This window comes from Osmia lignaria, chromosome 7, assembly GCF_051020975.1.
Source record: "Osmia lignaria lignaria isolate PbOS001 chromosome 7, iyOsmLign1, whole genome shotgun sequence".
In the NCBI taxonomy this organism is placed as follows: Eukaryota; Metazoa; Arthropoda; class Insecta; order Hymenoptera; family Megachilidae; genus Osmia; species Osmia lignaria.
Window position 1 is genome coordinate 9,141,796 of NC_135038.1, and position 24,680 is coordinate 9,166,475.

Genomic DNA, 24,680 nt, shown 5'->3' on the forward strand with positions numbered 1-24,680 from the left:
GCGCGGCTTTGGCCGCGTGTTCCGCGTAAGCGGCCCGGGACGGCCTAAGCCTTGCAATTCCAACGCTCCCCACTGTTTTCCCTGTGTCCTCCCGCCGCGTCCCGGCTCTCCTCTTATCCCCTCTGTGTCGGATCGCCCGCCCTCCGATCGTGTTGTGCCCGTTTCGTGGCCACTGTCCCTCGTGTTTTCATATTTCTTCTCTTGTTTATTATAACCAGACAATATTCGTTTTTCGGAAGATCTTCGAGGAATCGACTGTCGTACGATTTCTTGATGTTTGATTGAATAATATAGGAAATGATTATTTTAAACGGTAAATATGTTTTGATTTTATGCAGATTGTATTTTTTACTTTCTTACGTATACGAATTTGAATTAGAATAGTCGCGCAGCGAAGAGGTTAAGCAGCGTCACTATCGAAGGGCTGCGACGATCGATGCGATAATCGATTCGATAGTTATCCCTTCGATAGTTGACTTATCGCGACAAAACGGGATAGTGACGCTTCCATTTGTCGTTGAACAATTCTTAATTAATTACTGTATTTTCGGATCTCAATTATCATTATTATTATTACTAGTAAATTATCTTTTCTGTGGTGTATTATATATTCAGTTAACCTATTGTTAAACAAGTATCACTTGTTATTTGTTGCGGAAGTAGAAATAGGTTAGCTTCGATCAGACGCGAATCACCTGACAACGGAATGTAATAAACCATATTTTGTTTTTTTTCGTTACAGATCAGGTGCTACAAGATAATTTTAGCAAGTTTAGAAAAAAAATCCATCGAAGGCCGTTTGGACAGTGTGAAAGGTACGCGAATGCATTAATATGCCTCGTTGTAACGAGTTTACGGAAATTCCTGTGTGTCATCGAACAACTATTTCTATCTATAAATTTATTTGCATGTCCGAGCGAATTATGTATGACTCACGTATCAAAACCCATGGCTCATATAATATTATATTCAACATATGTTTGCAGGTTATACGGTGTCGTTCCAACGATATACCATCGGGGGAATTAATTCATGGTAATTAGTCGTTTCTCTGTACAATCTTTTGGCTAGTTGTAACACCGATAAGGAGGAAGTAGTATCGTCGAAATTCCCCATGTTATCGTGTTATTCCCCAAGGCGGGCCAATCTTTCCGTACCCGCGATATCGTAATCTTGTTGCTTTTTTAGAGACTCTCATCCCTTTTCCAAAACGATCATTTACAAAATACGTTTGATTTTTTTCCAATTGGAGAAGGGGTTGAGAGGCTTATCCGAAGGGGTTGAAAAACGGGGTGAGTTTACCCAGTTTGGCCTGGATCCACTGGGATCCTGGTGTTCCAGCAAGGCGTAACAAGTGTCTGTTGTGACGTCACGCGAGTTCCTGGAGGCGGAGCTTTGGGATAGGGAGAGTAGGTGGGGGTGGAACTCCGCATCGTGAATCGTACGCCCCTCCCTCGTGATTTTGTTCCTTCGCGCTATCGCCACCTTCAACCTCCTCCTTCTCTCCCGCGCGGCCTCTTTTCCTCTCTTTTGAACTTTCCTCGGTGACCCCCCTCCATCGAGTTACCGTACTCCAGGTAGGGAGTTGCTACCTGTGATAGCCATTACGAAATGCAATCCAGGTGTAAATTTATAAAATTGCATCTTTACCGGCGTGTCTTTCCATCAAACGATAGCATTAATCGATCGTTTTATCTTGTTTCAATTTGAAAAACCATGCCAGAGTAAAAAGAATGTTTCCAATAATTTTTTTTATTGCAGTAGAAATGCAAGATCCCAGAAGAATCGAAGGGAACTTGCACAGAAGTGATCCTTCAAAATCATCCAGGAAGTCATCGAGGGGTCTGGTCATCCGGTGTGCCGATAATTGGCGGTCATCCTAAGGTAAGAATTTTCCCAAGAACACGCATGCGAAAAGATCGTGTGTAAGGCGCTTTAAAGGTCTCCCCGTCGTCGTGTTCCCGCAACGCTACCGTTTATTGCACTGTGGTCTGCTAAAGTGCAATCGAGGAAGCAAATGCGGTTTCACTCGTTCGTGCGGACTCGCAAGAATGTAATTAACCCCTCGGAAGTGCACGCTGCGCCGACCTGTGGCCGATTTTCTCTTGCCTTTTCTTATCTGGCCAGGTTTCAGACGATACACGACGGACGCCATACCGCGTCGGTGATCGGTTTCGTCGATTCACACCGGATCACCGCAAAAATCAGGCCCTCGTATCGTTGTCGTGTAACCGCAATTACTTACGCGAAAGACGTCGGTCGGGATCTATCGCAATCGTCACGCTCGTTTATGGTCATCGAACCGCGATTTTCGATGGTCTTCTCCTAATTGGAGATCGAATTAGCAAACCGAACGCTGTCAAGGAAGTCGCAGAGAGATTTCTTTTTAAATGGAAAAAAGTTTGAGTTTAGAAAAATTTGGAGGAAGTCATTAGGACGCGATCTTCCTTGAAGCAAAGGGGTTGCGCGATACTATTGTAGAAATTTGAGATTGTAAGGAACAGGTTGAGCCTGATAACGGAACGACGGTCGAAGGGAAAAATAGGAATATGTTTTTTTCACGTTTTTTTATCGGAATAACGATATCGCCTGGAAGCGAGTCACTTCCAGCGCCACCGGAAAGGCTTCGTAAGACACGCTTATCGACGGTTTGTTTCTCAGAAAAAAATATTGTTCAGTTATAGGAAGAGTATACGCGTAGGATCTTGGCGAGGAAAATTCTCAGTCTCGTCTGGGTGTAAGTTAATCTGCCTTTTGCGCGAAAGCCAAGCTAATGAACTATAAATAAGGGAGGGATACTTACGGCGAGTGGACAGCCGCACTTACTGACCCTACGTAATTAAAATCCAGTCCTAAATCAGGACTAGGGACACGATTAGACGTCCTCTCTTCCCGTGTCCCTGTAAAGCCGAAATCTCTGACCCTTACGTCCTCCAACCCTTTTCTCCCCTTCGTTCTTACGTTCACGCATACGCGTGCCATTTTATCCTTTTATAAGCTTCGTTGTCTTTGAACTTTTCGTTTGAATAAATTATAAAAGTTTGATAGAACTATACATAACAGTGCGATTAATAAAAATTAGCTTTGCTTTTCGTGCATTAGAAGGAAAAATAATTGTGTCACGGCAACAATAAGTATTTCTATTAAACGAAAAAGTGCTGGTGGCCCTTCGTGACCACGCAGTTTCCGTTTCCGTCGATGCAATTCCGTTTCCGCTAATCCAACTGCAAAGCGTGCAGCTAATAATACTGTTGGGGTGGCCATATAATTAGGGGGTGGAGGTGCAGTCAAGGAACGCAAAATGAAAGGGGGTGGTAAATTTGGAAGTCGAATAATAAATTCATATTATATTTGGATATAACGATATTTTTGTTTATAATTGTTTCAATTTTTTAACTCATTTTAATACGACTCTTTTATAATATTTGCGTTAACGGTGGGAAAGATATTCTTTTACATATAATTAACGTGAAATATTTATGAAAGAAAATCTGCCACTTTGAGAGGGTAACGCGTGGATCAGAGGAGAATAAAATAATGAAAAGGGAAGTGATAATTAGGACGACAAGCGGAAATCTCGAGTTCTCATGTACGAAACAAATGGAGGGTGGAGAATATGGTACACGTACCATTATCCTCCACCCTTGCACCCCTTTTGGCTAGCCATACTTTCCACGACCACCGACGTAGATACGTCCACCCTTGTATAGTCCGTTAATAAGCTTAATAAACCCCCTGTGCGATTACCTTTCTCTCTAGTGTCCACTGTATTCTAGATTCCAAGGATACAGGGATGGCTCTCGATTCCATGGTCTTTGCTAAATTATATTCGGTATTCCAACAGAATTTCGGTTACGAACGATATACTATTTCAGAAAATATCTATGAAACATTCTTGAAAGATTGGCAATTTCGTTTCATAAATTCATTTCAATCAGAGTAACTAATTAAATATAATTATTTCGTGTTCCTCAATTATACAAAAATGAACTTTCTATCATTTTTCTGAATTGTTTTTATATTTTGTCACTAAATTAATAATTTTCCTCTTAATTAGTTCTAAATTTAAATATGATATCGTGTTAGGGACATGCAAAATTTTCTCTTGTTTGCAATAGAAATTTATCTTTCCTGCTTCTCTCTATTCGACCAGAGTAGGGAATGTAAGCCCGAACCTTGGTCATTGAGAAGGACATCAAAAGGATAACAACACAGATGTGAGGCATATCCTTTCTGTATCGTTCTCTCGCTCTTCATCCTATTTGCGAGAACGACCTTTAAAGCACGAGTTTTGTCGGTCGTTCCAAGAGGATTGGGAAGCGTAAATTAAGAACGTTTGGGTAGAGCATTAAGCTGAACTGATCTGACTTGAAAGTAAACATCAGTGCAGTAAATAATCAATATTTAGTACGCATACGATACAGAAAGACATTCTTTCTTTGTCCAAGAGGAAGTATTTACTTGTAATAAACGGTTGATTATGAGATCATTAATTTTCTGTGATAATTAGTATACAAATTAAAGGATTGAAGATCTAATCTACTGTCAGCAGTAAATTGTATCCTAAATGCAAATAAATCGCTTTGTTTGAATACTTGCAAAAGAATACGAATTTCTTGATATAATAAGATAAAAATGCTTTGTCTACTTTATTTTTGAGTTTGAATTTTATATTAGTACGCTTTTTGAATACTACTAGCACCATCTGACGAGAAATATTAAAGCTAGTAGAAAAGAAAATTGTGTTTATTGGAAAAACAAATAATTGTATTTTTCTGACAGGAAAAATAAAAATCACGAATATTAGTATTAAAATTCATTTAGGAATTGATAATTAAAAATATTACAGATTTCGGACATAAATGCTATAGCCATCTAACGGTAGATCATTAGAACTAACATTTGCGCATTTTTAGTCAAATGTTTCATTATTTCGACTTGATATACAAGATAGAAGCAATGGAATATATTTATTACATGAAATAATATAAATGAAAAAAGTTATGTGTCTAATGAAACACCTTTATTGGCTGCAGGTGGATAAGTGGATCTCGTTTTACCTGGAATCTATTGGAATGGTGTTCAACTTCTGGAGTTTACCGAGAGGACGTCGCAGTCGGTGAGTGCACATTATTTATTAATTTAATAAAAAGAAAATATTTTATGAGTGTGCAAGAGGTTTAGTATTTCTTGTCTAATAGCAAGCTTCTTTTTCATCATTGTGCAATTCATATTCAAATAATATTTTGAAAGTTGTTTTATTGAGACGATACAACAGTCAGCATGCAAAGATTACATTGAATTCAGAATCGTACAACGATATTTTATTTATTTATATCAACACGCTTGCTATGCAAGGTGTTTGATTAGGGGTGGTATCCTTGGAGAGGGTGGTAGCTGGGATGATTCTGAAGAACTTTTTCCTTTACCAAAATGCTCGTCAAGGCTTAGTTTTAAAATTATTAATGAAAAACACTGTCCAATTAGAACCCAGCCACGGGAGTGTTGGCTACGAGAAGCGCGCTCGACCGCGGTCGCGAACAAACTGACTCGGCTGCGCGCCGGTTCGTAACCCTCACTCCCGAGCATGCGCACTGTGCGCGATGTGATTGCTCGGTGTTTTTCATTAATAATTCAAAAACTAAGACTTAACAAGCATTTTGGTAAAGGAAAAAGTTGTTCAGAATCGTCGCAGCTACCATCATCTCAAAGGAAATCACCCTTAACCGAACACCCTGTATATAAATTGGTAATAAAAGCATTTGTTATTAACACTGTCAGTACTGTAAAAAGATACTCTTAAAACACAATTGAATAATGTTCTACACAAATATGTTAAATTTTAATTGTTCAATGTAGATCTCGATTTATTTGCAATAAATGTCACATACTTTTGACACACATGATAATTATACTTTACATTTGTTGCTTTCATTTGAATAATATTAATATGAAATTAAAAAAATTCTACAGTTATTATTAATAAAGGAGAAGTTTTATTATTCGAATTTTAATAACATTTTTAGTTCATAATGTATAAAATTGACATTTAATGTGTATTTTATGAGTACCTTTGAATTGTTGAACAAATTTTACAGCACTGATAACAATAGCAAGCAATTATCCCCACTGTTATTGATATTTATTTAATTTATAATTTCATCACAGTTTGATTATGTTTTTCTCGTTAACTGTTAACTATGCACTTCGTATTGGCATGAAATGATAAATAAGACCATGCCAATACATCATTTATAATTCTCAATAATTATTCGTGATTATATTTTCATCTCATTGCACATAAAATTATTCTTTAAAGGCTAAAATTTAATATGCGTTTAACTTTTCATTTTATGTTATTAAAATGAAATAACTTCCCAAATATATATACAAATTGGGCGAGAAATATTAGATCAAGTAGAAGGAATTTTTCAAATAATTTTTCACTTTTACACACGTAATATTTTTCTTAAATATTGGTCCATTTAAAACTGAATAACAGTCGTATCCGAAATTTTTCACTTTTCGCTAAGAAAATCATTCTCGAGCATTTCCATGACCAATTTTCAATTTCCAACCAATTTTTCTTTATCCCCGTTTGTATTAAAAATAAATAAAAACTAGCGTTGAATTAACATTGTTGAATAGTGTTTCATCGACGCGGTATCACCATACGAGAAATATATAAAAATAGATTTTTACATACATTTAGCTAAACCTTCGTTTTAAAAAACAACGCACGTATCACTCGACGTCAGTGGATTGTCACGTTTGCTAGTTTATTTTTTTTACTTAATTTTCATTTTTATACTTGATCTGAGCACCGTACAAAATTCATTTCCCTCGGGAGGAAGCATTTTTTACGAATATTTATACAGTAAGATGTAGGCCTCGATTATGCGAACTTACAAAACGTTTCAACAATAGAACAAGGTAGGTTTCTTTATGTAATTCTTTTTTAAATCATCCAGATCATTTTTGGAGATGTTTCAACAATGTATAGTACCAAACACCGTAGATTTTCCCAGGAAAAATAGCAATGCCCTGGTTTTTCTTTCCTTCAAAGTTCTTTCCTTTCAAAATTGAAATCGAGGAGCAGAAACGATACAATTCTCAACATTTTTCTTATCACAAACAATGAACAAATACTATACGTATATTACGAGAAGGTTTTACGATTATTGTTGGCAGAAACGTGTTTCATAGTTCAAAGATAATTCCTACGTTATATTCATTCACGTTAAAATTACCACGTATGAAGGTATATTAATTTATTTGTCGTCAGCGTGGCAAGTTTTACGCTTATCGTATATAGTTTCTCGACGAAAATAATCAACTTTCCTTTTGAAAAATGATTGTCTTACGACGGAACGTAATTCACGGAGAGCTTCATCAGCTTCACTTAACCCTACGTTTTGAGATCATTGAGCATCTGATTACGTTCGATAGTACTTGTAGTTAAGAAAGTGAAAAAATCTCATTGCCTATGTAATTATTTACAAAAGAACAAAATCTTCTTATTTCTGTTTCAAATTTTCAAATCAAAAAACCAGGGTCGATTCTTCATTTCTAGCAAAATCTTTCAATATTTTGCACACCATCTTTTTGCAATAATTATTTCTGAAAATGATCTAAACTTCATCGTCCTCTACGTACAAAATCGTCTCCTCGTTATCACCAAAATCCTTCATCATCTGTCCTCGTTCCATCATAATCAAACGTTCCGTTTCAATAGCCATCTTGTCGCATCTTCTAATTCCTTGTCGATCGTGTCGCGAGTTCTCGACACCGTTCTCCGTAAGGTTCTCCAGTTCCGGTTCCTCGAGTAAGGCATCAGCTTCGGTGGGTCCATCAGGAGTGATGATCGTGGGGATATTGTCATCGATCTCGATGGTGCGACTCTCTTCGGAATAGTCCGCGCGACTTTCCTCGGTATCTAACGACGTCGCGGCGAAATACTTCAATTCACCTTCGGATCCTCCGCTCTCGACGACCGCTTGCGTGTTCAAAGAATGTCTACTGGACTGAGCGTCCTTTTGTTTATCGAACGATTGCCTTTTATTGTCGTCCGACCTGGAATGGTGCAACTTTGGTTGCCGTTGTCTCCTCAGGTTCTCCCCGCTGTTGGCTCTCGATCGAATTTCCATCTCGTCCAATAAATATTTAGCGCAGTCTATACTGAATCTGTCGACGGATAGTTTCCTGTAATGAAAGTATCGGTGAATTTCTTTCCTTTTTTCGATTTGAAAATATCACCTACCTGTAATCTCCTCGACGGAAGTCCGGGCTCTTGCGAAATTCCAAGCTGGCTTTACGCTGGCCCATTGATCTCTCGATCCTACGCTCGGTAACGATTTTGTCGAACGACATTTTATGGAAACTCGGCGAGGAGATCTTGCGGAAATCCCTCGGGGATATCTTGGTCAGGTCTTTCGTCGCGGTTAGCTCCTCGAATAACCTTACGTCTATGGAGTTTCTTTTCCTTGGTACGAAATCGTCCGGATACTTGCAATAGGCACCTGCTGACAAAACAGGAAAATTGTTAGCTTTGAATAATCAGTCGTTCAAGGATTAATTTGGAGAATGTTAAGAACCTGATAATTTAGGGGAATAAACACGACCGGTCGGCGATCGTGCAGCTTCGTCAACCTCCTCGACGTATTCTACTTTCGTCTGACGAAGTAGTTGATGACGCCTCGCTGTGTCTGACCTGTCCTTCACTTTCAAAGTGACTGGACCTTTATTAGGAATGTGGAGATCCATCGCCATGGACACTTGACTGCCTCCCATCTTTTGTTGATCCAAACTTTCTCTACTTACCTATCGGAGCCAACAATTGATTAATTGTATAATTGTCTAAGAGAATGATATTTTAATCTTACCTGATGAGGGCTGTAGCTTGGATTATCAACAGAGAGCGCGTGTCTCTGAAGCAATTCTGGATTCAACAATGCGCATCCAGCATATTTCGTAGTTCTTTTTCGTGGTGATTTTTTGTCTATCAGAGTCGGAGCACTGGGACTCTTTTTGATCGAATGCCCAGTTTTCTTCTCGTTCAGTTCTTTGGAGAATTGCATAAATTCTGCAGTTAATTGTTTTCTTGACACTTCTTGTATACTTGGACTTGGACTTCTGTTCACTTTGAACACTCCCAATTGGTGATCCCATTTGGTTGTCTGACTGGACGTGGATCTTCGATTTCGTTGGTTTCTTGTGTTTTTTATTGTCGATGTTTGACTGAACCGGAAACGAGCCGGGACCACTTTAGCTGCGTTGTCGCGTGCCTCGAACGTCATTACACAAGCCGCCACTACGATAAATCCTGTGGAATTTATTAATTACAAAATCACATTTTGTAGAATAATAATTAGTGAAAATTAGTGTATTAGTTATTTTAGAAACATTGTTATTCCTTTATTTATATAAAGAAAAATCGTTATTCAGACAAATCATTTTATTTCTTTCATAATTAAAGAAGTAATTTATATTTGGTATAAATGTTTATACATATATTAATAAAAATATTTATAAAAGTAGAGAAAATAATGCTTAAGGTGAAATGGAGTTACAAGAGGTACTTCTACCGTGAAGCCTCCATAGCTCAGGGGTTAGAGCACTGGTCTTGTAAACCAGGGGTCGAGAGTTCAAATCTCTCTGGGGGCAATTTCTTTTTTTTCTATTTTTTTTTCTGAAATATGCATCATTTGCATACATTTAAAACAAATACATCAAATATTATTTTTCTACATCATGCAAATTGTATTTTTAATTAATAATCTACTTTATTTGTTACAACGTTTAACTTAGGTATTTCTTTAATTAATAACATGCAATTTCATTAAGAGAGGTTGATTATTTATCTGCAAATAATGTATTATCTTGTGTTACTCATGTATGTCGTAAAATGAAATTCCAAATGAAATGGTCTTTGATTCAGAACATGTTAATGTTTCCAAACTTCTATATCTGCTTTTCATCGAGTTTAGTTTGAATGGTATACAATGCTGATATGAAACATGTAGATTACGAGTACATAAAAGTTGGCATAACAGTACTGATAAATGTTATCGTTACCTCCTACGCCCATCACTATTGGGCCAGCATAACTGAGGTTGTTCAAATGGAATCCGCGTGATTCATTCTTCACTCTTATTGTTAGATTGCCTCTGATCTCTTGCGCCACTGATAGCTGATCTGCGAAGTATCCTGTACAACATAAATCTTCCTAACAACATACTCTTAGAACACGTTCATTTTTATGATTAATGAAACATTTACATAATCAGCTTCAGTGTAAATAGTCATATTTAATATTTTATATGAACTTTTAAAGATTCATAAGTTGTAGTAGTGCGAGGTTAGCGGATGACCACATTAATTAATTTTGAATCTTCTACTCACCTATGGTTGCCATGCAAGCTCCTAAAAGCATTAACAGGAGTCCAATTCCGAGAGCTTTGCAAGCGTACCACAAACACCGCGTTGTCACCTTCCCTCTCACCACCTGAAAAATATTAAAAAAATATTAAAAAGAGGAGTTTCTCTTAACGTTTCAGAGAAACATTTGCTGATTCGATTCTGTGATTTTAACTCGTCATATAAACTCCTTTGATGTTTTCGAAGTACTGACGTTGTGGTATTATTGCTTTTATGAGTATTTTTAGCTTTCAAAATTTTGTTCAACAAGAAGTCGTGTTTTTTTAGCGAGCTGGGCATTTAAAAATAAATCCTTATAAATTGAAATATGAATAAAAATTAATTCAGTGCAGGATTAAAAAGGAATTGTCACTTTAATTAATAATTTAAATATTTTTTGCTTTATACGTAGCCAGCTTTAGTAGGGAAAAATCACGAAAGGTCAAAGTAAATCGTTATAAATTTTACGTTTACGCGTGTAAAGGGGTAGTTTCGGGTGAAACGAAAGCGAACAGAGGGACATCGTTAGCGATACATTAATTCTCGAGGTTTCGGAAGTTTCAAACATACCTGGACGTTCCAGTGTGCTCCTGGACCGCAGGCTCTTCTCTGCGTCCCTTGCCAATGGATGCTTCCTTGGGGCATTTTGCTCTCCTAAAGTTGAATATATACTGCATTATTAACATACCTTGCAACGAATTTACTGGAAGATTATGTTAGAGAGAAATTGCAGCCGAAAATTAGCCATACAGAAGCTTTGGACATAATGAAGAAAGGCAGACTATCCTTCACAAAGGAATCACTATAAGATTAATTAACACTTATAATTAGTTTAGTAATTTCTAATTATTTTTGAAATTTAAATACTTCTATTTAAAAATTTGAAACACAGCTGCTCGATTTTATCAAAATTAGGGATTTCTTTTTCTATACATTCATTAAAAATTAATTACGATAAAGAATTCAAGAAGAAAATTAAAATTTCCTTTAATCGTCGACGCATCTCACATTTTTCAAACTCATCCTCTACTTTCCATTCATCCCTCTCACGAGTGATTACCCGTCGAGTGTCATTTCATCGTGTATAAAAAAAAAAACCACGCAAGAGTGGCTTTTTTCTATCGAATACAATTGCTTACATTGATTCTGAAGAAATCCCCTCCGTGTAGGAGTATTGTACACACGCTAGTTAACATTCGTGTTTGAAAGTGGAGTAGCAACTCGCTCAGTGCCTCATTTCATTTAACAGAAGGCGAAACTCCTTGGACTGCGTCGCTTTAATTCAACTTCCCTATATAGTACTTACAGCCGGCTTTTACCACCCTCTCATGCTCATTCAGTTTTGCACAAGGGGTTGGGTAGACAGAAGGCGGGCCCGCACAATGTGTTCGTGTGTAAAATGATCTGTCAGTTCTCCAAGTGTGCACACTGTCGCAGGATACAGAACACACATACATAGAAGCATTGTACGTTTCTGTTTCGCATCTTTTCCTGTGCCTTGTACAACGTGGAAAATTCTATCGATCCGAATCCCTTCTTTACGCTTTCTTTCACAAGCTCTGTTTACAACCCGAAACATGCCTATTTTATCCCTCACGGGCTTACCAGCGATTCCGGATCTCCTCCAAGTTGATCGAGCTTTCACTGCCGTCTTGAGAGTTTTCTCTTTATGTTCTACTTTCCTTTACCGTTCGCTGCCGTTTTCAAGGGATATGAATCTCTTAGGGGCTCGACTGATCGAAGACTTCATATTTTTATGAAAAATGAGCGAAGAAATGAAATATCTGTTATTATTATTAATTTTGTAAGGTGAATTGAAAAACGAAATTATTATACGGGCAAATAAATGATTGATATTTGAATATTTTGATAAACAGTCCACTGATTAATTATATACCGTTTCGTGAAATTCAGTTTGAAATTTTGTATGAATATTAAACACGGTCCGTTTTCATTTGAAATATTAATGTTTCATGAAGTATTATTAGATTCGCAAATTTTCAAACCAGTCACTTCTTTTTTTGAATTTTACTCGCGAAATTTCGTCGAAGGTAAGATTTAAATACTGTTTTTCACTTTTAAAGTCTGAACAAATATACATTGAAAATTCTGCAGAAAATGAGTGTTGATGATCTGATCAGTTTGATTTCTGAAAAGTTCATACATTGAAAAATCAAAATTTGTTATTTAAGAATAAATATTATTTTAGCAAGATGGCAATGAAAATTAATATCCTGCTTGTAGGTTCATAAAAATTTATGATAATTATAGAACACTGTTAAATAATGAGTTTGAAGAGGATCGTTGTAATCACCGAACCGGAGCATGTTCATTTGCATAACCACGACCTTTGCTCGTATTACGGTATTTTCTTTTGTTCGATCAAAGGCCTCGACCGCAATTAATGGAACTGTTCGCTTGAATAATGCATTGAAAGAAAAAAATAAAAGAATTTAGATATTCAGCAGGCTTTTTTCCGGATAATTTCATCGAGTAAAATCTTCCATCCATTTACGAAATTATTCGCGATAGTGATGGAACATCAGGCGGAAAGATATCCCCGTTGCTTTTAACTTCGTCCTCGGTTTTAATATACGAAAAGCGTCAGAATGCTATCGCGATCATGATTTATCTGTTAACGATGCTTCCTTGTCGAACGGATAAGAAATTTCAAGGTAGATAATGCGAGCTCGCCTCTTGTTGCAAGTATCATATTGTTCTAGAGTCTCTCAAAGAACTTTGTGCATTCGAGTATCATGTTTTTGCATAATTTATCATCCAGTCGCATCAGTTTAAAAGAACGAAGGAAGTTCCTTGCATGGTCTAATGGGAGATGAAGTATTAACATGACAATGCTGCTGCATCTTGTTATTATTGCAAAATTCAATGTAATAATTAAAGATGAAAAAAATAGGAAATTAGTTGCAATTAGTAGATTCAAATCTATTTCAAATTATTATTTTCTCATTTATATATTGAATTTTTGTAAAATAAATAATTTTACACTGAGTAATTAAATACTCTTATCTTTCATAATTACTTGAGTGCTTCTCTATGGTTGCTATTTTAATCCTTTGACTTTTTTACAGGTCACAAATTTAATTTAAAGAAGTCATTAAATGAGAAGAAAATATGAAAGACACTTGTTACTTTGAATTGAAAAATTAACTCGAACAGTTGGATGATTATATACTTCAAAATTTTTTAAAAAATAATTATCAAATCATGCACAATTAAATTCATGCAAATTTTGCTTACCTTCCTTCTCCAACTTCGTTATCGCATCATTTTCTTCAAATTTTATCTTCGCTGTATCTTTTCAAATTCTTATTCACACACATTTTTACTTTTCTTCATAAATCAAGGAACTGACGCGAATCGCACTGTTCACAGTTTAATCGCATTCACAGCTATGAAAATTGAAAACAGTCAATCATTGCGATACGATGACGAGGCGAGCGTCGCGACGCTTTATTTTTATTCAAACACGTGGTGCCGAGGGAAGCACGAAACGTACTCAGACTGTTCCATTTCAGTCGCGTTTATCATTTCAATGACTCCTCTTCGGGGTGTTCTCTGTAATTAACTGGTACACCTCATTAACGTGCGAATGCCAATTAATTCACGAAACTGCTGAATCAAACGTTCCTTATCATTATTTTTCTTTTTTTAAACTCTACAACGTGTCCTGTCCATTTTCGGGATATCGATTCGTTTTGTAACTGGAACGATCTGATTCTCTATATTTCATACATTTCTTTAATTAACTATTCAAGATCTTTTCAGTGAATCATTAAAGCTCTGCCACACATTTTCAACGCTTCATGGAGCTTCTTAATCGAGTTGGTTAATGTAGATATTATTTAGAAATTTAGCCAGAGTTATCGCAGATTAAATTGAATAGGAATGCTCGTTACGTTATAACAGAATCAAGGAAACCAGAGTCATTTACCAGTAATCGATTGCTCCAATTCTGTTAGCCCATTTCAAATTTCCATTTCCCGTAGATTTGCATTATAAACGATATAAAATTTGCACGACTACTTCTTATTCCGTACCTTTGAAAAAAGAACACGAGGGCCAGTCAGCTCAATTTTTCATAATCCAACGATACTCTTTCGATACAAATTTTCCAAACGTTCATACAAAGAAATAATTAAAAAATTTCAAATCCACTCAAGTATCTCCTACCTTGGAACATTAAAATTCCCCAGGCTAAAAAATCATTCGTCTCCTCTGTCGATCATCCGCGATTCCTCGAGTTTCCTTCATCTTCGTATTTCCAAAAAGCTCACTGTCTATCGTTCAAAGAAGCATCAAACGGAATCGAAGTTCCATGCCGATGGGTTCAATCGGTCGGCAAAGTTTATGGGTTTTTATCTCACCCGGAGCTCCGTTTCATCCCGGAAGGAAACCACTGAAATCTTCACTGGATCATCCTTGGATCATAACTCACCCCTCCTTCGAAGAACCTTACAACTTTCGAACTCGATCTTCCGAACCTGTATTCACCACCTCGGCGATCGACATTCCTCGGACAACTCTTTTGTAAAATAAAAAAATAAAAAAATAAAAGAAGAACACTAAGAATCAAAATCGTTCACTAGATCATCGCGAGATGGAAGAAGACATCGTTGTTGATCGTGAACACTGGATCCTCGTGATTTTCTTCTCGTTTCATCGCACGTTGATAGATCGATCCCTTCGATACTTTTGATCGCCGGTAGGAATTGATCGGTTATTGGCTGTCAGCCAGTAAGTCTGAAAACGATACTTAAATCACTAGTGCAGGATCAGGACTCGTGGGAGACGATCGACGATGCCGCTTGAGGGAGTGTCTCTACTCCTTCAGCATCACCTGTTGGTATCGTATCCCGGTCACGGCCTATACAGGGTGGCAAGGGTAAAATCTGCTCGAGCTCGTCGACGCGAAAACGCATGCGCGAACGCAGATCGATGTGTTATATCGCCGGCTCCTCTGTACGGATCTTCTCCGCTCGCCCTGTCTTTGTCTGCCACGCTCGATGCGTCGCGACGCTCGTCGATTTGACGAGTGCCATTGTGTCTATCGGATGCTCCTCTCTGGCTATCCTTTTTCGGAGCCTTTTACAATATTTCTGATCGCTTCTACGTATTATGTGGCCTGGTGCTCCAGGGTGTCGCATTGATTTTTCAACATTAATGGGTGTTCATGGATTTTTGAATTTTGACATTGATTTATTACGGACTTTGTTTTGGTAAAATTAATGAGTGTTGAGATTGATTTGTTATTGGTTTTCTTCTCTTTTTGTTGATTTCTTCATTTAGGTTCTGATTTTTTTTATTCAAGATCAAAAGTATTTCATTGATTTTGATATTTTGATATTTTGATATTATTGGTTTTCTGTTTCTTTAAACTTTAATGATTTTTGGAGTCTAAAGTACACTTTGTACTTAAAGCTAGAAACTGTTTGTAATTGAATAGTTTGCTCGTTACGATAGTCTGTGTCAATGTTTGAAAAGCTTTTAAAGAATAGGCTTGGATATTGCTTGGTTAATCGATCTTCGATATCGATTCCAATTCTTTTCTTTTCACTACGCTTCAACGAGGGATGATTTCCTTTAACGAGAGATTATTAACGAGTGTTAACGGTTCATTGGCTCGTAATATCTATAATGTTTACTTTTTGCTTTTTTAGAGAAAATCTCAACCGAGGCACCTTATTAACTTTTATTCGATATTCTTTTAATCTCAAAATAAAAACAGTGGACTAATTATATTATTAGTACATTTTTAAATAATATTATAGTTAATTAAGTTTAAATCAATATTAATAATAGTCATTTTTTGTTAATTTAAAAAAAGTGTTGTTTGTAAAAAATGATTAATTTTTAGGGAAATGAAGAAATTCTCTCGGGGTATTTAATTACTTTTTGTAAATAATGTTTATTAGATAATAGGTGCTTACGAGTATTAGGTAACATAATGTACTCTACGGTCCTTCATAGAAGGCGTACAAATCATTGTTCCAGCAATGTCTTCTAGATTAACATAGATAAAATCATTGTCGTTGTTATCGGTGTCGCCTCGTTCGATCGATTATCATCGATTTCCCTCGCATCATTTTTTTATCATGCGAGTCATTTGTCATCTGTCGACACTGATAAAATCGAATATGTTTATCCCAAATTTCGAAACCATTTAAATATTTTAATTTTATTAATTATCGTAGTCATCATAGTCTCAAATGATTTTTAATTACAAATTTTCTTTCCATTCGGTACGTTAACCTTTCAACATTCTTCTCTTCTGAGAACTATTTTTGTTTCATTTCCGCGGTAAAATCTTCGATCTTCGATAAACATCATTCGATTTTAGAGTGTTTTCGTTACGAGAGTTAACGACGATCGATTCAACGTTCTCCGCGAGTTTTCCAAAGTCAAACAAATGGAAAAATCCCTAAAATTATAGTAGTTATATGTATACGCGATCTAGGGATCACCAGGTTTCGATCTAAATAAAATTCTCGATAAACAAGGTATCACTTTTTCGAATGTTTCTCATCTAAATCCGCGTCAGAGTTATTATCATTTCTCGGCAAACATCACCCGATCATTTGTTACGTTCGCTCGATTTCCGCCTTGTTCTCGTTGCCATTCATTTCTCGCTTCTATAATTTATCGTTTCTCGTATAGTTAACATCAAGTAACTTAGTCGTGTGTGTCTGTTACCCGTTTGCAACTATACGAATCCAAAGTCGAATGAAGATTCATTTATTTACGCACGGTATTCTGCGTACTCTCATCCTAGGATTCTCTATGTGTGTGTATGTTTGTGTGTTCCAAAAATTCGTGTCATTTTATTGTACCATAAAATTTGCAAAAAAAGAAAGAATTTTAAGAAACGATTCATTTAAGATATCATTCGTCGTGGGAGAGATTTTAAATTAATTAAAAATCAAATTATCGAAGTTAAATATAGATATTTTTTAAGATGTTGTTTTGGAATGTTTGTAAATAAAAATAAGAATACCTGTATATCGTTGAGCATCTCAGGAGAAATAGCTCCATTTAGAAAAAAATAAAATAAAAAAATGAAGCCAATGTCTTCTATGATTTTGAAGAAGGCAGCTTGTATCTGTTCAAATAAAAAAAAAAAAATGTAAAAATATAATATTTTAATAGAAAAATGAATAATCATTAATTAATGAAGAAAGAATGGAAAAATGACACGAATTTTTCAGATGACTTAATAATTAAATTTCTGAATGATTGCGTTACGATCGTGAATGTATTCGTAAAAGTTCCTTAGGTGATAGGTATCAATAGTGTATCCCGCTTTTGTAGCGTTAATAATTAATTTATTAAAACTTTCTATATCATCTTAATTCTCATAGTCTCTTTAATAATCGCCTATACATTCCATTTCACCTTTCTCTCACACTCATTTTCGCTCTCTCTCACATTTTTCATACTTTTTTTCTTTACAATCTTTCGTAAATAGCTGCCTTTGTAATCTCTTTCTCTCTCTCTTTTTTTCAATTTTATTTTAAGTTAAATTCATCTAAAAGGTTTCCATTTGCGATGCTTGTCGAAAAGCTTGAGACATCCCATTTAGTTTCAAAGAGAATTTTTAAATAATTCGATGAGACATAATTATGCTGAAAATGTTTATAAAATGAAATTTTAAATTTTGGAGGATGTTAAGTGTTTTCTTTAATATTTAGCTTCTTATTATTAAATTAGAGAAATTAAAATCGTCATTAATTTTTATTGGATTCACCTCAAGCTTTCGACTTTAACGATAAATCGAAGAGATACATGGACGAAGTATTGATTATTCATTTTTCTAATTAATTCAAATATCAAAATTAATAGTTAGTGCTTCGAGTGGCACATTATAATCATAGATTTATTTTTAACAAATCTATTATTACATTTTCATGATATTTTACATAAACTTTCAAAGTTTAATTAAAATTATTTATAGTTAGCTAATTAGGAATAGGTGACTCAAAGTGTCATATTCTAAATCTACTATAATTCTATAATTCTACATCTTTCTAAAAAAACAATATTAGAAAATCTTATTTTATATCTACAATATCACAATCTTAAAAAATGAAATAACAAACCTAATTAATACCCTCATACATAATTAATTTGAAAATCCTCAATATTTTGTCTTCTCTAAAAAATTTTCTATATTTCCCATCTTTGGATTTTGAATATTTCCTAGAAAAACACGAATCAGTAGTTTCATCCCTTTATCTCTTCGACCATCAGGAAATTCATCGTTCGCCACGAATGGTCAGAAATGTATCTCACATTCTCGAGGAATAAATTGAAAAATCGTAGCCACGATCAGACAAAGAAACTTGCCCTTGAAATTTCTTAAACCCTAGCGAGTTTCAATTTTTTTTCGAAACTGCATATCCTCCTTCATCCCCTGTTATATACATATGGATTACACGTCGATATATCCTATTTACATGCGCGTGTCTCGTCTTGCCAAACTTGCCCTTTTGTGCGTTTGGACATGTCGGTTGTAATTGTATATAATATAGTAAGTTATAATATTATTAATCTGAGTTTCTAGGCAGTTGTGTGTTGTTTATGTTATGTACGTTAAGATTTATCTCTAAGGATCTCCTATTATTCACTCGCACCCTTTACTCATTATTTCACTTTCATACATTTTTGGCCTCTGGTTTTCTCGCTAAATTGTTTCGAAAAAATCAAGGTTCTACGCATGCATATGCTCTAGAGAAGTTATAGAAAATAGAATGCGTTTCATTGATCTCGTTCGAAGCCTTTTAAGCCTTTTCATTAAGAAATTAAGATTTCAATTAATACCAAAGCTATTCATAGAAGATTAGAAATAAAATAGACAGTGGAAAATTTCCACTGCAAATCAAGTTTTATTATATTTACATTTAGATAATCGATTCATCGAACGAAATCAATTGAAATCAATACTCGTGCTAAAAAATCGAATTTCAATCGCTTTTTGGTAATACTTTAAAAATTAGGGGTGGGTTTCTTGAAACCCAAGAAAGTTTCATCAGGAACTGAAGAAAATTTTCAATTCTTCGAACGCACTTCAAGTTTCGAAATCTTACAAAGTTTCGAGAATTCAGATCTCACCCCTTCGATCCACCCCTATTTGAAAATGATATTTAAAAGATCTCACTGTTCCTTTGCACGCATCATTATCTCATTCGCATTCATTTACACTCATACTCGAAATGATTATCTAGAGTTCCTCTTCTCGAGTCGATTCGAAATACTTCCTTATCTTTTCTTTCATTTTTTTATTTCACCATCTCGTGCAGCTTCGATCTCCGGCAATTTTCGCCCGAAGGATAAATGATTCTCTTTGACGTCTTTCTCTTTTTTTTGTCCCATTTTTCTTTATACAAAGAATACACCGTCGCGGCTATACGAAACTATAGAACGGTATCATTTTGTCTACACATGAATAATTCCATGAGTCGTGTGGTTGTGACGTTATGGCAAACACAAGAGTGAGTCTTGTTTTCCATTTCCGTGTCCCGATCAATGGTATTGAGCAATGTACTGCCGTTGGATCGATCGTTTTTAGAATCACTTTGCACTTTTCTTTTTTAAATTCTCGATAAATAATAGATTGGAAATTATTTAATTAGTGATTCACAATTATCAAAATTTTATAAAAATTAAAAAAAAAATTATTAGAATATTTAACCCTTCATTACATAATTTTTTAATTATGAAAAGAAATCAAATTTTAAACTGAAAATATTTTATTTTTAATTAGCAGATAAACAAATTAATTTCAAAATTTAGATCCCCTTTTAAAATAGAAATTAATTATCAATTCAATAAATAAAAGATGCTAATTAAAAAAATTGGACTCTTTATACTTTAATACAAATCAGTAATGAACCTGTTAATTAATGTTTCTCAAACGATCGATCCAATCAATCTTTCTTTTTTTTTTTTTTTTTACTTTGTTTAACGTGCTAGACTTACTCTTTACGAATTAGAAATCGTGAAATATCGTCCTATTGGTCTTTTACGCTAATTAATCATTCACTACGTGGCGTTTATCAGTGTTATTGCTGCTAAGAGTTCATTCAACAGTATCCTGCTGTCTCGCTACGGTTTATTTTTTATTCAGCTCGTCGATCCGCCTTTGTGATCCATACCATCGTCGAGGAAAACGCAAGCGTACGTATCATTTGTTTTATTTCTTTTGTTTCACTTCGAGGAAAAAAGCTTCCACTAACGATCGTACTCAAGACCTTTCGCATCGTGTAAAATCATTACCAAGAATTCGATCGGCATGCAAACCAATACTTTGTAACATTTATATTCGATCGACGACAGGAATTTATAAAATGTTACAAAATATTGATTCACGGAATGACGATTGGTTAATTGATTCATTACACGGATTAATTTTCTATCGAAAGTTACGTAGAATGGTGCTACGAATCGTCGAAGGCGCCTTGGTTTCATTTATATAATATATATGTATATAATATATATATATATGTATAGTCGTTAACAATGTTAAATTACAGGTACCTAAAAATTTCTCGCACGCGTTCCCCACGTCAGAAAAAAGTAAGAAAAGTTTCGAAATTGTTTCGTACAAGCTAGGACAGTCTACGCTAGTTCACGCTTTCAATCGTTCCCTTTTTTTTTTTTACTTTTGTGTATCATCAACTTGTTGATTAATATTTCGCTTCGTTCGTTATCTATCCGTGATTAATTATCGTGATATTACAAAGTCGAAATGGAAAAAGGTCGCTTACGAAAGAAACAAACAGACGCTGCGAGAATGTCTCTCTTCGTCGAGCAAACGCCTAAGGAAATTCCTTCGGAATATTTCACGCACATAAGCATTGTGTTTGTTTACAATGCTTCTACAGCAATTGATTCGATGTTGTTTCATTCTCGCTCTAATTTCCTGGCCTTCATGATCGAAAGAGCAATAAAGTAATTCCTTGGGATATTGTTTCTATTATAATTTAAATAAACAATCTGCACTTATAGTATATCAAATTAAAGCTTAAAATTTATTAAAAATGACTATATAAAGCTTTCACAGATAGCATGAAATTATCTTAGAATTTTGAAGCTTTGAAAGTGGATTACTTAACACAACACTGTACGTTGCGATCCAGAATTAATCATCTTGTGTTAAGAATATCAACGGGGGATTTATATAGCCAGTTTTGTTAGACTTTAAGCTTGAAATTGATGTATCATAAGTGCTATTTTGAAATACTTTTATGTCATCAAATTGTATTGGACTTCCACGTGTTTCAAAATTGATCACTACTTGCTACAACTGGCAGCCATTCATTTTTTCTCAAGAATTTTGATGAGTCCTTTATGTAGTCACTTTTAGTAAGCTTTAAGCTTAAATTTGATGTATCATAAGTGCTATTTTGCAATACTTTTATGTCATGAAATTTTGTCAGACTGTTGATGTTTTATCCCAAGAAATTGCTTTGATATCTGATTTAGGCGAATTTAGCGTGACGACGTTCGATTGGAAAACTGGATTTCCTTTTCAGTTATCTAATTAACCCCTTGCCTTGAGTCACCCTCGATTACAATCTAAATCGTATTTGTGAAATAGTCGGATTTTAATGGAAATTTCAAATGGTACATGCGAAGTGAAAGTTTTCCAAGGAAGATTTATGTACAATATCTCTCTCTCTCTCCTTCTCTGTTTTGGCACCCGAACGATTAAATAGATAATTTTAAAGAAAGACAAGGGGGTAAGTTACGCTTGGAAGGGTTCCCTTTTCTAGATATGTAGAAGTATGCCCTACATGCTTTCATCTTCGAGCTGTTGATTTTCATTTACCGACTAAAGGTTTATTGCTACGTTTCCACTACTATATCGAAAAGGGATTTTGGCAATTATAGTTCTGGTATAAAGTGGCTTGGCAGTGTTTAACATTGGTGAGCGTAATTAATATCTGCCAGTTTATCCGAATTCTTGGTGCTTTATGTCGTATTCGAATATCCATTTTGGAAATAATAAATTTTTCAAAAATTTATTGAAGAAAGAAATAACTTACAGCTTTTTATCTTCAATGAAAATTAATTAATTTAATAAATGTGTGTAAAAAATTTTAATATCTTTTAATAAATATTTAATAAACTTATGGATATTCGAATACACGATTTATCCGGACAATTCTAACAAATGAACAAGCATCGGTGTGAAATAACTGCATCATGCACGCGTAATACAAGCCTCGTTATAATAAACTCTATAAGAACAGTTTAGGATATCAGTCGAAGACATAATAAATGGCGAACAAGTCTTTCAAATGGTCTTTCAATGACGAATTCTAGAAGCTCAAAATGAACATTGGTTTCCATGAAATGTTACAAAACTCTCGTTCCCTTCTCGTCCTCCTATTCATTTTTATTCATTTCTTTTTTTTTTTAATTCCTTGGTCTTAAGCGCACTTGATAATTTGACACTATTTCGGAGCAAGCATTCAAATAATCGTTTGCTTCTTCAAGGATACAATTTCTCAAAACGAACACACGTTTCTTCTTTTATCTAACGTTAATATTCAGGAAATTCGTCTATGGTTAGTCTAATTAGTACGATTATCGTATCCCGTAATTCATGCATTAAAATCAGGAAACGAAATTTAACCGAATGACCTTACACGTTTCGAAAAACCGTTCATCGAATTCTGTCAGACATCTGTCTCTTATATTTTCTTACGAATATTCTTCAGCTTTTTCTGCCCGTCTCGATTGTCCGCATCGTTATAAGTTATTCATTCAGGAACGCTTTTTTATTAGTATTTCTTCATACATCTTCAGGATCAGTTCATTTCTGCAGAAACAAACCTAAAATATAAAAAAAAAGAAAAATAGATTTATGCATAGATAAGCAGCAAATTGAAAAAGAAAATGGAATAAATCAAAATATTTCTATTGGTAAGTTGAAAACATGGACGGACGTAGCCAGCTGTTTAAAGAGCAGCAAATTAATTATCACGTTGTATAGCTTGTAGATATTGTACTCGTTGAGAAATAGAATTGCAAAGCTGGTGGTTCTATATATTGAAGGATAAAGAATGATCAGGAGAATTGAACTTGTCCCGAAGATGATCGTTTCCGCTCGAGGTGATCAGTTTTCACAGATGATTCATACATTCTCGTTCAATTTTTCATTTCTCATAAGGCGCGATCGACATTTCCCCCCCTTGGAATGCTGTGAGAAGATGTTGTCGGGGAAAAACGATCGTTCAGTTGATCCAGGCCCGCACGTTTACAGGGTTCTATAGTTCCGTGATACGTGTCGAATCTTCGGCGATCGTGCAAAATCGATGAATCCTGCTGCGAATGTCCTCGCAGAAGATCAAGACGCTCCGTAGACGCAGGCTGAGTTGTCAGGAGGACTGATCTTTTCCACTGGCAATACTGCAGCTCTGTGCCATTCGTCCCGTACCTGAAATTTTAATAAGAAAATTGTTAGATTGGTTAAGTGTTGATTCGAGGCTTAGAATTAGGATGGGCACCCATTGCTAGGGGTTCAAGTTACATAGAGTGTAGGCACCCATTGCTAAGGATTCAAAGTAGATTGTTAGAGGCTTAGAATTAGGATGGGCACCCATTGCTAGGGGTCCAAGTTACATAGAGTATAGGCACCCATAGCTAGGTTTTCAAAATATAAAATTTGGGTGAGTGTAAGCCTTCATTGCTGAGGATTCAATGCAGATAACTAGGGTGAGTGTAGGCACCCATTGCTAAGGATTCAAAGTAGATTGTTAGGATGAGTACAGGCACCCATTGCTAGGTTTTCAAAATATAAAATTTGGGTGAGTGTAAGCCTTCATTGCTGAGGATTCAATGTAGAAACTAAGGTGGGTATAGGCACCCATTGTTAAGGATTTAAAGTAGATTGTTAGGGTAAGTTTAAGCACCCATTGCTAGGTTTTCAAAATATAAAATTTAGATGAGTACAGACCCTCATTGCTAAGGATTCAATGTAGATAACTAGGGTGAGTATAGGCACCCATTGCTAAGGATTCAGAATATAAAATTTGGGTACGTGTAGGCACCCACTGCTAGGCATTCAGAATATAAAATTTGAGTGAGTGTAAGCCCCCATTGCTAAGTATTCCGAACACAAAATTAGGGTGAATATATCCTCCCAGTGTTAAGTATTCAAAGCCTACTAAGAACGCCTACAGCCACCCCTTTCTAATTACTCATAGCATATCAAGAGTGACTACAGTCACCCATCGTTTTCC

General features: G+C 35.4%; 2 protein-coding genes, 1 long non-coding RNA gene and 1 other non-coding gene across 12 annotated transcripts in view; 2 read left to right on the forward strand and 2 right to left on the reverse strand.

Moving 5' to 3' along the window:
- Window positions 1–55: 55 nt before the first annotated feature.
- LOC117604538 (uncharacterized) overlaps window positions 56–24,680 on the forward strand; it is a 139,009-nt gene continuing 114,384 nt past the window's right edge. For 3 of the 5 annotated variants that reach the window (XR_004581457.2, XR_004581458.2, XR_004581456.2), the window contains exons 1-5: window positions 56–313; window positions 743–815; window positions 987–1,035; window positions 1,762–1,884; window positions 5,037–5,119. This is a non-coding gene — a long non-coding RNA (uncharacterized LOC117604538). Of the gene's footprint in view, window positions 314–482; window positions 670–742; window positions 816–986; window positions 1,036–1,761; window positions 1,885–5,036; window positions 5,120–24,680 lie in introns of those variants that run through there. The other 2 variants (XR_004581460.2, XR_004581461.2) reach the window with 2 other exon arrangements.
- On the reverse strand, window positions 5,884–14,220 carry LOC117604537 (uncharacterized). Of its 2 annotated transcripts, none has more exons than XM_034324725.2 (8): window positions 13,675–14,220; window positions 10,987–11,070; window positions 10,402–10,504; window positions 10,075–10,206; window positions 8,883–9,322; window positions 8,595–8,820; window positions 8,261–8,519; window positions 5,884–8,202 (listed from the first exon to the last, which is right to left on the reverse strand). In XM_034324725.2, exons 2-8 carry the CDS (start codon window positions 11,059–11,061, stop codon window positions 7,632–7,634), a joined length of 1,806 nt encoding a protein of 601 aa, XP_034180616.1. In that variant the 5' UTR covers window positions 11,062–11,070; window positions 13,675–14,220; the 3' UTR covers window positions 5,884–7,631. The 2 variants fall into 2 exon arrangements, with proteins under 2 accessions (XP_034180616.1, XP_034180615.1); XM_034324724.2 differs by having other exon boundaries at window positions 8,261–8,522.
- On the forward strand, window positions 9,591–9,663 carry TRNAT-UGU (transfer RNA threonine (anticodon UGU)). The gene has a single exon. It is a non-coding gene; the product is annotated as a tRNA-Thr (tRNA).
- The window catches only part of LOC117604536 (dipeptidase 1), a 131,048-nt gene continuing 126,724 nt past the window's right edge, over window positions 20,357–24,680 (reverse strand). For all 4 annotated transcript variants that reach the window (XM_034324720.2, XM_034324723.2, XM_034324722.2 and 1 more), the window contains one exon: window positions 20,357–23,875. In XM_034324720.2, coding sequence (XP_034180611.1) covers window positions 23,786–23,875 — 90 coding nt within the window. In that variant the 3' untranslated portion in view covers window positions 20,357–23,785. The remainder of the gene's footprint in view (window positions 23,876–24,680) is intronic.